The 13862-nt window shown below is 43.4% G+C and overlaps 1 protein-coding gene across 1 annotated transcript in view; it reads right to left on the bottom strand.

Annotated features, from left to right (window-relative positions):
• Positions 1 to 13862, bottom strand: part of LOC140118453 (schlafen family member 9-like) — a 30368-nt gene that overhangs the window by 9676 nt on the left and 6830 nt on the right. Inside the window, 2 exon segments of the mRNA XM_072136394.1 lie at positions 128 to 250; positions 3426 to 4424. Coding sequence (XP_071992495.1) covers positions 128 to 250; positions 3426 to 4407 — 1105 coding nt within the window. The 5' untranslated portion in view covers positions 4408 to 4424.

Raw genomic sequence — 13862 nt, 5'->3', positions numbered from 1 at the left:
TTAAAAATTTGAATTAGAAAGCGGAGCAGAATTTTTCGACATTCAGGTTTCTAACAAATTTCTAATAAGTGTTCAGGACACTTGTGAAGTTTATCTTCCCAAAAAGATTTTGTAACGGTTTACATACTGCCAAATAGATTGTTCTGTAACTTCAGTAATGTTTTCATCCCCTTCTTTGTGTAGACTTGTTTAGCCAGTGGTGGTCTTTCCTCAATAGTAAGTCTTTCAAACTGCACCTCCAGAGCAGGCTCTGTAAATGCAAAATAATGAAAAAAGCATTGAAAAAGTATAAATTGTGAAACAGAACTGAGAGAAGGCAGGAGATTCTGAGCATCCATGGTCAGATTGAGGGAGATTTAAGGCGGCTTACACTGCCAGATTGAATAGAACCTATTGGGGCAGATTTATCAAGCTGTCTGAAAGTCAGAATATTTCTAGTTGCCCATGGCAACCAATCACAGCTCAGCTTTCAGTTTACCAATGCTCATGAATATTTTAAAGGGGAGCTGTGATTGGTTGCCATGGACAACTAGAAATATTCTGACTTTTAGATAGCTTGATAAATCTGCCCCAATGTGTCCACACAATGTGAACAAGCCAAAGTATAAATCACATACAAGAGATAATATGAAAAATCTTTATTAATTAGACATACAGAAAGCTATTTAGCAAACGAAGCATTAAAATGTGCAGCCACCAGGTTTGATGGGTGGACAATAGAAGTCTAGCCCTTAGGGCAGTGGTGGCGAACCTATGGCACAGGTGCCAGAGGTGGCACTCAGAGCCCTTTTTGTGGGTGCTCAGGCCATCGCCCCATGATAGAGTTCACAAAGCAGGACCAAATCCACCGCATCTTCCTGCAGTCTCAGGCAATTTAAGAGATGCTGCTCTTAGCACTATTTTAAAGCGACACTTCATTGACTGTTTGGAACGGAGGGAAAAATGAAAACAGTTTGACAGAAGATCTTTGGAGGTCATCCTGTTGGACCAACCATTCTTCCTGTACAGAGAGACCCTGAAGGGAAGCTACAATGATGGTCTGAATTTGCCCTCCTTCTTTCAACTTTATTGGTGGCCTCGGGCAGCCGATACAATTAAAAGATGTAGAAGTTATTGCTTAAAATGCCATGTTGGCACTTTACGGTAAATAAGTGGATTTTGGTTGGTGTTTGGGCACTCGGCCTGTAAAAGGTTTGCCATCACTGCCTTACGGCATTACATAAACCAAACCATGTTCCTTAGTGAGGGCTTATAAGGCTCCAATGAGCCTTCGACCCCCAGACGAAGGCTCATTGGAGCTGAAATGTGTGTCGGGGCTGGAGTCACCCAGGGCACAGATACCAACCAAACCTACGATATGGGTAAGAAAGCTTTTTTGCTTCATTCAGGCTTCTCACACGGGTGAGCTCTACACAGGAAGCGCTTCTAGCTTCAGTTGGCATTCTCTATACTTCAAGTATGTATGTTCTAAGCCCTCACTAAGGAACATGGTTTGGTCTCTGTAATGCCCTAAGGGCTTGACTTCTATTGTCCGCGCATCAAACCTGGTGGCTGCACATTTTAATACTTTGTTTGCTAAATAGCTTTCTGTATGACTAATTAATAAAGATTTTTCATATTATCTCTTGTATGTGATTTATACTTTGGCTTGTTCACGGTGTGTGGACACAATAGGTTTTTTATGTTTTATTTCAGCCATAGTATCTCTGGTGTTTTGACACTATAGGAAGCAACATTGAGTCCAAGGTGACCCATAGGTGTGACGTGTATACACGGTGTGCCTCAGTGAGCAGTTTCACTGTAAGTGTTTACCTAGAAGCAGGTGTAGAGTTGAGCTATAAATTTACGCCACTTTCTGGCGCAAATTAGATTATATTTAAGAGGACCAGTCACCCTTTAATAAGCAGCTCTTAGTGCGTTTTTTTTTAAGTCAGCAGCTCCTAGTGCTACAACAGATCTAGCAGTGTTACATTGCTAGCATTATTGGAACCCTCCGATAATGCTAGCAGGCACTGCAGCGCAATAAACACAGAATGCTGTACCGAATTTACAGCGGTCCAACGTGTTCATGAGGGTGCTGTATGAGGAGGCAGTCACCGTCGGCCTATGGCTTGGAAGGCGCGGTCCGGAGCAGAAGCAGCGTCGCGGACCACCCTCTTATGAATACGCTGTCCCATTGTGAGCTTGGTCCTCTATTCAAAGGCTATGGCCCTGCAGTGTGAGGGTTCCGATAAAGCTAGCATTTTAACACGGTTAGGAGCTGGGAGCTGCTTACTTTAGTAAGCATTTAAAAGATGGCAGCGCGTGGGTCGTCACCATCTTAGATCCGATCGTCTCTTCCCCGAATAGTTTAAAAAAGTTATGGATTTTTTTTTTAAGGTGGAGAGCAAGAAATGAGCGAAAGAACCTTTCGTCCTTAAGGGATCAAGATACTCCCACTACTAAACACCACAATAGTTAGACAAGAGGGTTGTCAATATTCAGACTTAATATTGGCATAAAATGGTCCTCTGCCAAAATGTTCTACTAAATTCATGCATTTCATAGATCAAGTATGAAAAATTATGAATTAAAAATTTTCCATTGTTAAGGAAGAGAGCAAAATACTAATGAATCGACGTCTAGTCCTAAAAGTCTTTTTAGCACATTTTAAAATGCATTACAGTTAGAGTGGCTGCTGCTAGATGATAAATCATTGCAGATTTGAGGATAGGGAAATAGTGTATGAATCTTGTGGTCAAAGACGCAATGTCACTTTACACCATCTCATGTGACCAAACCCCAAATTTCTAGATGTTAGTCACTGTGAGTTACAATCAGTAAAGAGCCAGAGAATGGTACACCTCCAATTAAATGGCTCAAATGTAAATTACTATCCTTGTCACCACTCAAATAAATATGCAAAGCAGAGCATTCATGTTCTGTTAAGTTCAAGGGAGATGGAGGTCAAACCTGTTCCACTAAAGTGTAAAAACTCTATGGTCTCTTTTAGACTAGATTAGCGTTCAAAATCTTCACATATTGTTTGGTCATTTCCTTTAAGGGTCTTTGCTCCCCCCTCATACATCCCTTTTCTTTTTGCGTATGTTAGCAATTTTACATTTGCCATTTTCCTATACATTTGTACTATATGCAGCTAGATGTTTTCATTTGACATGGTGTGGTTGCATATTATCAATTTGTATTTCTTTTGGATAACCCTACAAAAGCTCAATAAAAAACAATGTGAAACAAAATCTTTACATACTTGTTCTTTCAGGCTACACGTTAACAGACTCTTATCCAACCACTGTGCCATAAATGTAATTTGGTGGGATAATGCAATCTAATGAATTCTGGAGTAAAGCACATCTTTAAACTGTAGGGAAATGTTCAGGCTTCTACATAGCTTACTTGTAAGTAAACAAAAGTAGAACAAAATTTACCTGAGCCATGGGCAGCCACGATCTTTACCCACTCAGATGCAGACAATTGCACAGGTTTGCCGTTAAAGATCCAAGACTGCGGATCTTTGACAAAGCAGAGACAACAAACTGGCTTTATTTCCAAACAAATTACAAATCCTGAATGATTATTCTCATTCCGAACATCTTTAATTGTGAGAGTGTGAAACTCATTCTTCTGTTTGCAGTCGCCAAGGTGGACAAATATCATACGTTTTATATATTCTTCAATGTAACATTTAAGATCTGAACGGTTGCTTTCTCTTGCACAACCTTTTACTGTTCCTTTATCATCTACTCCAATTATCAAGTATCCTCCACTGCTATTTCCAAATGCTGAGAAATACAATTTCATTTCTTCTCTGATTCTCTGTAGATACTTTTCAGAACTAAAATCTTTAAAGTCAACATAATTTGATTCTGAGAACTCAAGTTTTTCATTCAGACACAGATACTCTCTTTTTAGCAAACTTTCTATGACACTTTTATCCACTGGTACTGTAGAAGAGCAGAATCTCTTTCCTTCCCCTTGTGACTTTCTTTCTATAAGGTCTTCCACCTGCATAGCGGTTGCAATTTTCTTTGAGGTGAAATTTCGTATGTATAAACCAGTATCTGCAGTACATAGCTTTGGATATTTTTTTTGCCTGCCCCAGGTTTTAACAAATATAATTAAATCTGAGCCTTCTTGAGAAAACTCATAGTAATCAGGTGAAGGCAAGCCACATATCAGTTTATTTAATTCATTTTCAAGGTCCAGTCCTAATCCATCTGTACTATACTTAAAATCCTTGTCAGAACTTGGAATTATTACTATTCCGCCACCAGAATTTAGTACAGCACACACTGCTTCACGTATATTCTCTCTCTGGTGAGTAGCAGTGTCTTTTCTCATTCGTTTTCTTCTATGCTGACCCAGCAAAGCTTCCTCTGTGAAAAGCACATTATCAGGATATTTATTCATTTCTTAAATTGTGGTCTCTGAGGAGTGAAAAAGAATAAAAATAATGTTAAGGTGTGCTTACATTTCCAGAAAGCTTCAAATTTGCCACAAATTTTAACAGATGCAAAACATGAAAATGCACCCCCAAGCCAAAACACCATAAATGAAACTACTCGTAGTGTTTTCCCTTGACTTTTTAGATACATATTTAACTTGGTCAAAGACGAGGCCAAATTAGTATCAACCCACCCTGGTTCCCTGGTGTAAGTGCACCCAGTGATTTGTCATGACCCCCCCCCCTCACCGGGAGTCCAAGCACAAGGTGCTCCTATGCTAAGGAACCACGTAATTTATCCCTCAAGCTCCACCCATTTACACAAAATGCCCTTATGCTATTTCCTACTCCCAAGCACTCAGCTAAATTCTCGTGTCAGGGAAACCAAATGCATTCGTATCCCAGTCACCACATACCATGTATGCAAAGCCCAGGGGGCGCACAACCACACCATGTACGCCCCAACCACTTACATGCCTATGGAACACTACTGCTCCCCGCTACAGTCGCACGCCCACACATTGTCACAGCTGCCATCACTCGCAATTACGGCTTACAAGACGCCCCCATACACACACTCTTCTAGCTGTCGTACAGTTCACTGGGACCCACACTGTCTATAGCTATTGCAAACAGGCACACACAAGGTAACAAGGCTTAGTGGTAAATCATCTCTACAGAGTTATGGGAGCATATAGAGCACAAGGAAAAACATATTAAATGACAATTTAATACGCAAAATACGTACAATGCTTAATAGTTACAAAAATGGTGAAATATCGGACATACATAAGAGTAAAACAGTAAAATAAAAAGGGATAAAATAAAGAAAAAGCAGACCTCTTACAAAATGGATTGGCATAGAGATCCTTGGTGGAGAAACCGATAAAAACCTTGGACCGCCCTGCGAACAATGCATTTCCATGGACTGACCCCAATTACTTTTAACTAACCACCTAATCCGCCTCTTTGGTCATGCGAGAGGGGCGTGGCTACACCTGAATCAAGGAGGAAAGTTGGGGACATATTTCCAAATTATGTCATATCTTCTACCATGGGTCTCCTGAGAAGAATGAATTTGTTAATTCAACAATATCAAACTTGTTGACCAGAAATTGAAATATTGGATTTATGACCAGGGTTTCTTTGAAGTATTTTGTCATGTTCTTAAGTAGCCATTTTAGGACACATGGTTGGTGCATAAGGGACTTGGTGCCACCAAGTCCATATCAATAAAAAGTTCAATTCAAGGGACACAGGAAATCAATTTACATTTCTATTAAAAGAGAGAGGAAAATCACAGAGGGGGTGGGAGCGGTTGGTCTACGGACCAGGCGCTATCTATGTCATCTTATAGGGCAAAGGTAACTTCCCCATAGCACCTAACATAAGGGACCTCATAACCCATAATTTATTACAACCATATCTCATCTAAGCTCTACATTTCATAGAACCATGCCTTTTAACCCTTGCCTCTGCAGTCAGTTTTCACTTGGGTGATTAGACAATATTTTTATAGAATCTGACAAGTGTCATGATTAGTGGTTATACCTCTGTAATAATTTAACGACCTGGCTCTTTTTAGTTTTTTCACTTCCATTTTCACTCCCCACCTTCAAAAATCTATAACTTATTTTTCCACATAAAGAGCTCTGTGACAGCTTATTTTCTGCGTAACAAATTGCACTTCATAGTGACAGTATTTACTATCCCATGCTGTGTACGGGGAAGCAGGGAAAAAAACCCCAAATGCAGTGAAAATGGTGAAAAAACGCATTTGCACCGTTTTCTTGTGGACTTGGATTTTACAGCTGTCACTGTGCGCCACAAATTACATGTCTTCTATACAAATTTGGTACCTCAGTAATCATACCGACCCAAAGAATAAAGGTTTTATAATGATTTCATACATTTACAAAAATTACAACCTCCTGTACAAAAATATTTCTTTCTGATTTTGCCATCTTCTGGCACCAATAACTTTTTCATACTTTGGTGTACGGAGCTGTGGGTGGTGTAATATTTTTTGCGACTTTCTGATATTTATATCAGTTCTAGGGAAAGGGGGGGTGATTTGAACTTTTATTTTTTTTTTTTATTATAATTTTTTTTTTAAACTTTTTTTTAATCTTTACTTTCACTATTTTTCAGACTAGGTTGTCTGGTCGATCCTATCATATACTGCCATACTACAGTATGGCAGTATATGGGGATTTTCCTCCTCATTCATTACAATGTGCCATTAGTACATTATAATGAATGGGTTAAAATGAGACAGCTCGCTGCTCCCCGATGATGCGTATGGGCAGCCAGGCCATCACCGCAGGGCAGGGTTCGCCAGACAGGACTCAACTTTTCTTGTGGTCCCAGGCAGCCCAGGACCCCAAAAGGAAACTACAATGATAATCCAAACTACGTCTTCTTTCTATTGTATTGGTGTCCTCAGGTGCCTATATAGTTTAAACCTGTGACAACGCAGGAAGTAATAAGTTACTAGGCACTTTGTGAAAAAAAAAGAGTGGGTTTTGGTTGTAGTTTGGGCACTCTGTGTAAAAAAGGTTTGCCATCACTGGTCTATACTAAACATTTAACTGTACTGGCATACGGTTTACTTTGCACGCCTATTCTTATAATCCATCCGATGTTTATGCATATATTCCTATGGAAAAGACCATGTATGCATATCGTACAAATGGATAATACTTTCTTTTTCCTTTCTCTTCAATGGGTCCTGTGAGACCACATTAAATGCTCCTTGTCTGCTGTGTAAATTGTACAGGAAGTCCCTTGGTTACACACAAAATGTGTTCTGTAGGTCTGTTCATAAGTTGAATTTGTATGCAAGCAGAAAATGTATATTTTAAATTTGTAGCCCCAGCAGAAATATTTTTCTCTGTGACAATTGGATTTTAACCGCTTAAGGACGCAGGCTTTTTTTTTCCGCTCATTTCTCGCTCTCCACCTTCAAAAATCCATAACTTTTAAATGTTTCCGTGTACAGAGCTGTGTGAGGGCTTATTTTGTACGTAACAAATTTTAGTTTCCCGTAATGTTATTTATTTTAACATACCACTGTTAAGGAGGTCGCACTGGTTTCGGACGCCATCTTGACTACTGTCCGCCATCTTAGATACAGCGGCCACCTTGGGGGGGGGGGGGGTATGCTTCCCTCTTAGAAGCTATAGGGTTAAATGTTTTAATTCAGCTATTTTTCTCATTTAAACTGTTGTTTGACTTTTCACAATATCCTTGGCATTTCTTACCGTCCTTCGGGCCTCTGTATTCTTGTTATTTATTTTGGTTATGAAGAAGCTTCTAGGAGCCATTGTGTAGATAAACATGGCTGTAAACAAAGCCTAGTCATTTTTCTCAGAATGTGCTGGTACAAAAACATAATGGCCAATAGGATCTAGGTATCTTATCAACACCCCAAATGCTGATCTTCATGTGTTAAAATATAGCTGTATCTGTTTGAAATAAACAGTTTGATTTGAGTGCATTGGAAGACCGACTGTGTTTTTCATTTTACTCTGTCAGCTCGCTGCCGGCAGCTATCTCATCCTCCCTCAAAGGGTTAATTAGGACTCACCTTACAAAAGTCAAGAGGGCTGTTGGGGCCCTGCATAAAAATCCCTAACAATATTTGGCGTCCATCTGGGTGGGTTTAGGAGTAAACAACAACAGCACCGAGACAGCCTCCGTGAAGTGTCCCCGTCGGCTCGGTAAACAGAACTGACCAGAGAGCTCTCAGGGTAAGATATTAATTTTTCTTGTCTACCTTGATATGTCACTTCTGGTTCACTGGTTGGACGGACCGGGTAAGACTGTCTCTGTGTTATATATTTGCCACCGTTGTTCACTGTAACCTAAGCTCATAGTTTTTGGCAAAGAACCACTTTGTAAGGTGATGGACAGAGACTGAACAGAGACTGGACAGTGACGGATGCTCAGACAGTCTGTGGTGTTAGCTGAAACTGTGGGACGGGAGGGAGTAGCCCTTAGAGGTCCGCACTGCTAAAGTAGGAGATACTTTGTTGTGATTGTCAGATTATCATAGTGTCTATAGTACTGTTTGACTGGTGCCAATAGGGTTGCCCATAGAGGTATAGAGCTCAATTTGTGCACGTGCAGCGGAGACCCACTCTGATCAAGTGTGCGTTTAGCTTCATTTTGGAGTCTGAACGACTTTGTGGATGACTTTAAGAACTAGTAGTGACTTGGTAAAGAGTCAGTAAGAGAGTTGACTTGGTAAAGAGTCAAGGAGAGAGTAGTTCAGTGAAGAGAGTTGATTTGGTTAAGAGTCAATAAGGGAGACTTGGTAAAGAGTCCTCTGTGGAAGTCTGGTATCTAGTTTCTTTGGGGTCGGTCACACAAGGTGTCGGATTCGTTGTATCTGTGGGGGACAGGTTTGGCAGTGTTGCAGTTGTAGACATTTGTGATGGGAAGTAAGCAAAGTAAAGTAAGCCAAGGGTGCGGACATAGAAAAGCTACTCAGATTGTGTCCCACATGGAGGGGAAAGATGATGTAAGTAGACAAAAGGTTGTTGAGTTAAGTAGGACTGATGGAAAAGTGCAAGTTGACATGATCGGACATAAGGGCTGGTAGTTTTGGGTTTGAAGTAAAAAGTATTGAAGGTTTGAAGGTTTTGGGATGTGTCAGATGATCTGATGAATGTACAAGTGAGAAAACTTTGGAAACAGACACTTAGAGCCTCTGACTTTGACGGACGGACCAGGACAGAGTGACAGGAATCCTTCAGAGTGCCCAATGAAGAAAGAGACAGGCGATAAGGGACATTTCAAAGTTTTTGATGTGGAAAGAATTTGAGAAAAAAGAGATTTTATTATATTTTCCTTGGAGAGAAAAATGGCCCCTGTAACCCAGACTCCACCCCTGTATCTGGTGGTTAGAGAAGATGACACGCCCTACCATCCTTCAGTGGCGGCCATCTTAAGACAGTTTATTTTTCAGTGGCGGCCATGTTGTGGGGCTTTGTAGGATAACAGCTGACCATGCTTGGGGCGTCTGCTAGGGGTCTTTGAGTGTGGGAGTATTATTAAAATTTATTGATCCCGACAATTAGAGAAAAATTACTATGAAAAAGTGTTACAATGTCTCCGGTACCTGCTTTCTGGCATTTAAGGGGTTAACAAAAGGGTGGGGGCTGTTGGAGCTGCGTTTTGTTTTGTAAAGGACTGACATGTAAGTCTAAGGCCTTGCCTGAATGCTGTGTCTGTCTTATGTGACCTTGATGTTCACGGAAAACTGAATTTCTCCATATTGAGTTGCTTGGAATCTGTGTTCTGTTATCTCGTGGTTTACAGGCTAGTGAGAACATTTACATTTGGGAGGGGTAGATCGCTGCGTTTGGACTTCTCCCTGACAATCTAGGAAAGACTTGAAGGAATTTATTTGGTTGTGGAACAAGAATACAGTATGATGTGATGTCCTCCTGTGTACCCCATGAACAGACTAAGCAAGAATGAGCCCCCCAACTGTATTACAGAGCCTATGACTGACTTTTGTTCCTTTTTGATTAAAAACCATCTTAAGTGTACCTGGATTTTATTGAGACGTTGGAGTCTGGCCAGAACTTTATAGGTAGCACAGAACACTGGGCTGGAGATGTGGTGGAGGGACTCTGACATTGACGTTCAGAGGGAAACAGAGACCAGTTTCACAGACCATGGCAAAGTGACACTGACAACATCTCCGGAAGTCTCAACCGACCAACCCAAGTGGGCGTTGCGGGGAGGAGACATTACTGTAGTGAGTGGCGGAGACGGCCCCGACAGGGCAAGACAAGGGGGGTGGTTATGGACAAGGATGTCAGCGAGAACAGCCCCCCCAAACAGAGTTATCGCCTTGCATTGTAGAACTCTCCCCTGCTAGTCCGATGATGATTTTAGCCCATTCCCGGTCAAGAAAAGACTCAGAAAGAACAGCCGGATACATGTAGCATGGTCCATGACCTCCAAGCTGCCAATGAGTGTACCGAAGCCCAGTGGTCCCTAGCCCAAACTGGCAGCAGTCCCTGAGCGTGACATATTATTCACTGTTATTGATTTGGCAAATGTTTTCCTCTCTGTGCCCCTACATGAGGATTGCCAGGACCTATTTGCCTTTACCAGTTCAGTATTCCAGTACCTGATGTAGATTCCCACAAGGGGGGGTAAAACTCACCCAGCCAATACCCCACGGCCCTACAGGGAGTAGACTGGCAGACTGGCCCCTTACTGGATGTTCTCCTTTCAGTATGCGGATGACCTACTGTTTTTGTTTGCCAGGATGCATTTATTGACCTTATGTGTTTTCTGTTCCAGAAGGGTTGCAAAGTTTCCAGAGACAAACTCCAGTATTGCCAGGAGAAGGTGGTCTTCCTAGGCCACTGCTTCTCAGCCACAGGCAGATACCTGACAGAGGGAAGAAAGCTGGCAGTCCAGAATGTGCCCCTGCCCTGAGGCCCTAAGCCTCTTCACATGTTTCTAGGACTGGCCAGCTCCTGCAGCCTGGGATAAGGTCTGTTGCCTCCAGCCTAATGCTGCCCCTTTCTGACTGAATTGCCTCTTCCCCATTTGCCCTTAGTCAGGAGGCAATTGATGCATTGCATAGCCCTAAGCTGGCAAGTCTGCCCTGTACCTAGGCACATGCCACTGAACCAGACCTTTTATTTTATTTTACACAGAGTATCTAGGAGACAGGTGTCTTAGCCCAGGAACGTGGTGGCCTCCCCAGTGACCTACTCTTAGGCCCAGTTAGACTCAGTCGTGTGGGGAGCCCCTCATGTGTCAGTAGCTGCAGCCAGCAATCTGCTCAGCAAGACCAGTGAGTTGATCCTAAGAGACCCTAGATCACTCAGTTACTGTGCAAACCCCACATACCTTGCACAGTGTACTAACCCAAGTACAGCCCAAGCATCTGAGCAAAGGCCAGACAGCTCAGACTCCAGTGTGCACTCCTGATGCCCCAGGATACACTGATAAGGTGCACAGCTCTGAATCCTTCGTTCTATCGCCAGTCTTCCAGGATTCAGAGAGGGGGGAGAGAAGGGTGATTAACCCAGATGTTGAGTTTTTTCTCATAGATGGCTCCAGGTCTGCGGGAGAAGACAGAAGGTTCTACACTGGATATACAGTGGTCAGTGGCGCACATGAGGTAGTACAAGCAGAACCACTCCCTCCACACAGGTCAGCGCAGGAGGTGAAGTGACGGCACTCAGGGAAGCGCTACAGCTGGTGAAAGGTAAAAGGGCGAACATCTATACTCAAGGTATAGTTTTGAGGTCTAAACACGACTATGAACCCTTATGGAAGGCTGGAGATTTCCTCACCTCTGCAGGGACCCCCTTTAAGCATGGCACGCTGGTTATAGAGCTCATGGATGCTCTCTTACTTCCACAAGAGGTGGGGATAATAAAAGTAAAACCACACACAATTTGGTGACTCCACAAGCCAAGGGCAAGTATGTGGCTGACGGGATGGCGATGGCAGCTGCACAGATGGGGCCCGGAGACTGTCCTGATGTCTCAGCGGTGAGTTCTGAGCTAAAAGTTTGATCCACAGGTGTTCCAGTCCCTGGTGGTCCGAGAGTCATCAGAAGTGAAGGAAGTGTGGAGGAAAGCTGGAGCCCAGATGCAAGCTAATGGGACCTGGATGCTGGGAGAGAGGGTGTGCCTGCCCGGAGCCCTGCACCCGACAGTAAGTCAAGTAGCCCACGGACACACACACATATCCAAAATGGCCATGCTAGTGCTCATAAACCGCAAGTGGTTTGCCCGGGCGTTACTACCCCTGTCACTAGACTAGTGAAAGCCTGTATAGTCTGTGCCCGCCACAACCCGGGTAAGGTGGTAAAGACCCCACAGAAGGTGACACCCAAGCCGCTGTATCCCTTCCAGAGACTGCAGATGGATTTTATCCAGCTACCAAAAAGTGGTACGTAGGAATACGTGCCTGTGTGCATTGATCTCTTTCCAGGGTGGCCAGAAGCTTCTCCCATGACCAAGGCTACTGCCAGAGCTGAGGCAAAGAAGTTGGTGAGTGAGATTTTTCTGCAGGTTTGGACTTCCGGAGACCAAAGAGTCCGGTCGCAGAACCCACTTCACTGGACAGGTAAAGACCTGAAACCTTGTCCCTCCTGGGTGTAGAACAGGCCCTGCACACCCCATACCCTTCCCATGTTAGTGGTGGGTTTGAGAGACTAAATGGCACTCTTAAGTTAGAGATCCGGGAGGCCATGGAAGTAACAGGGAAACCATGGTGCGAGTGCTTTCCTGCTGCCCACCATACAGTTAGGACCACACCCACCAGAAAGATGGGATTGTCCCCCTTTGAAGTACTTTTTGGCTGTGCACCCAGGCTAGGCCCCTACTTCCCACAGACCCTAGAGATGATGGCAGGAAACCAGGTGGAACATGCCACAGTTGAGCCAGGCCTTGGAAAAGGTCCGCAAAAGTGTTTCTGATTCCTTTTTTTTAGATCCAGACAGAGACCTCAGGACGCATAACCTGAAGCCTGGAGACTACGTGGTGGTGAAGAGAGACATCAGAGAGAGAGAGTGAGAGTCTGGAGCCTCGCTACGACGGTCCTATCCAAGTCCTGCTGACCGGTGCCACGTCTGAAGCTAGAGGGAAGTCAGCATGCTTCCACGCTTTCTATTGCAAACTTACTTATTCTTCTTGCTAGCTGGTCTCTTCTGACTGACTGTAAGCTCAGGGACACCCCAACCATGACTATCACTGTATCTATAGGGCTGACCAGGATGCCCCCAGGGTAGGAGACTTTACCTACGGTTGGTGCAACAAGACAATGACCTTCTTTAACATTTACAGCACAGGTAACCCTGTATTAGCAGTGTCTGATGTGTACTGTATTTGTGGGGATAGGAGAGTCAGGTCAGGCCTAGAGGCTGGGAAGGTGAGTGTACGGTGATAACACTTGTGTATTCCTTCCTCGTGATCCCCAGGGATAAGGGTGATCAGACACATAAGAAAAGATAGAGAATCCCAAAGGATTCTGGAGGTCTGAGAGAGAAGCACCTAGATGACAACGTTTATATAGATACAGTGGGAGCGCCAAGGGGGGGTCCCAGATGAGTACAAGGCCCACAATCAGATATGGACAGGTATTCCCCATGACAGATCATTATTTCCCAGAGAGCTATGAGCAAAGATGTTGGTTGGGTAACTGTTTTTTATTGTAATCAACAGAGATTTGTGAATTATATCGGAGATGCTTCCCAGAACCGCATGGCTTTGGACATGACCCTTGCTGAGAAGGGAGGAGTCTGTAAGATGGTGGGAGTGGCTTGTCACATATACATCCCAGATGACATCGCCCCCTATGGATCCATTACCCATGCTCGTGAAAAGATTGAAGGACTGTCCAGGGAACTCAAGAGAAACTCTGGGGTGGACACTTT

The sequence above is a fragment of the Engystomops pustulosus genome, chromosome 2, assembly GCF_040894005.1.
Source record: "Engystomops pustulosus chromosome 2, aEngPut4.maternal, whole genome shotgun sequence".
NCBI classification, from domain to species: domain Eukaryota; kingdom Metazoa; phylum Chordata; class Amphibia; order Anura; family Leptodactylidae; genus Engystomops; species Engystomops pustulosus.
Note: the sequence above shows the minus strand (reverse complement) of the source record. Positions and strands in the feature narration are given on the sequence as shown.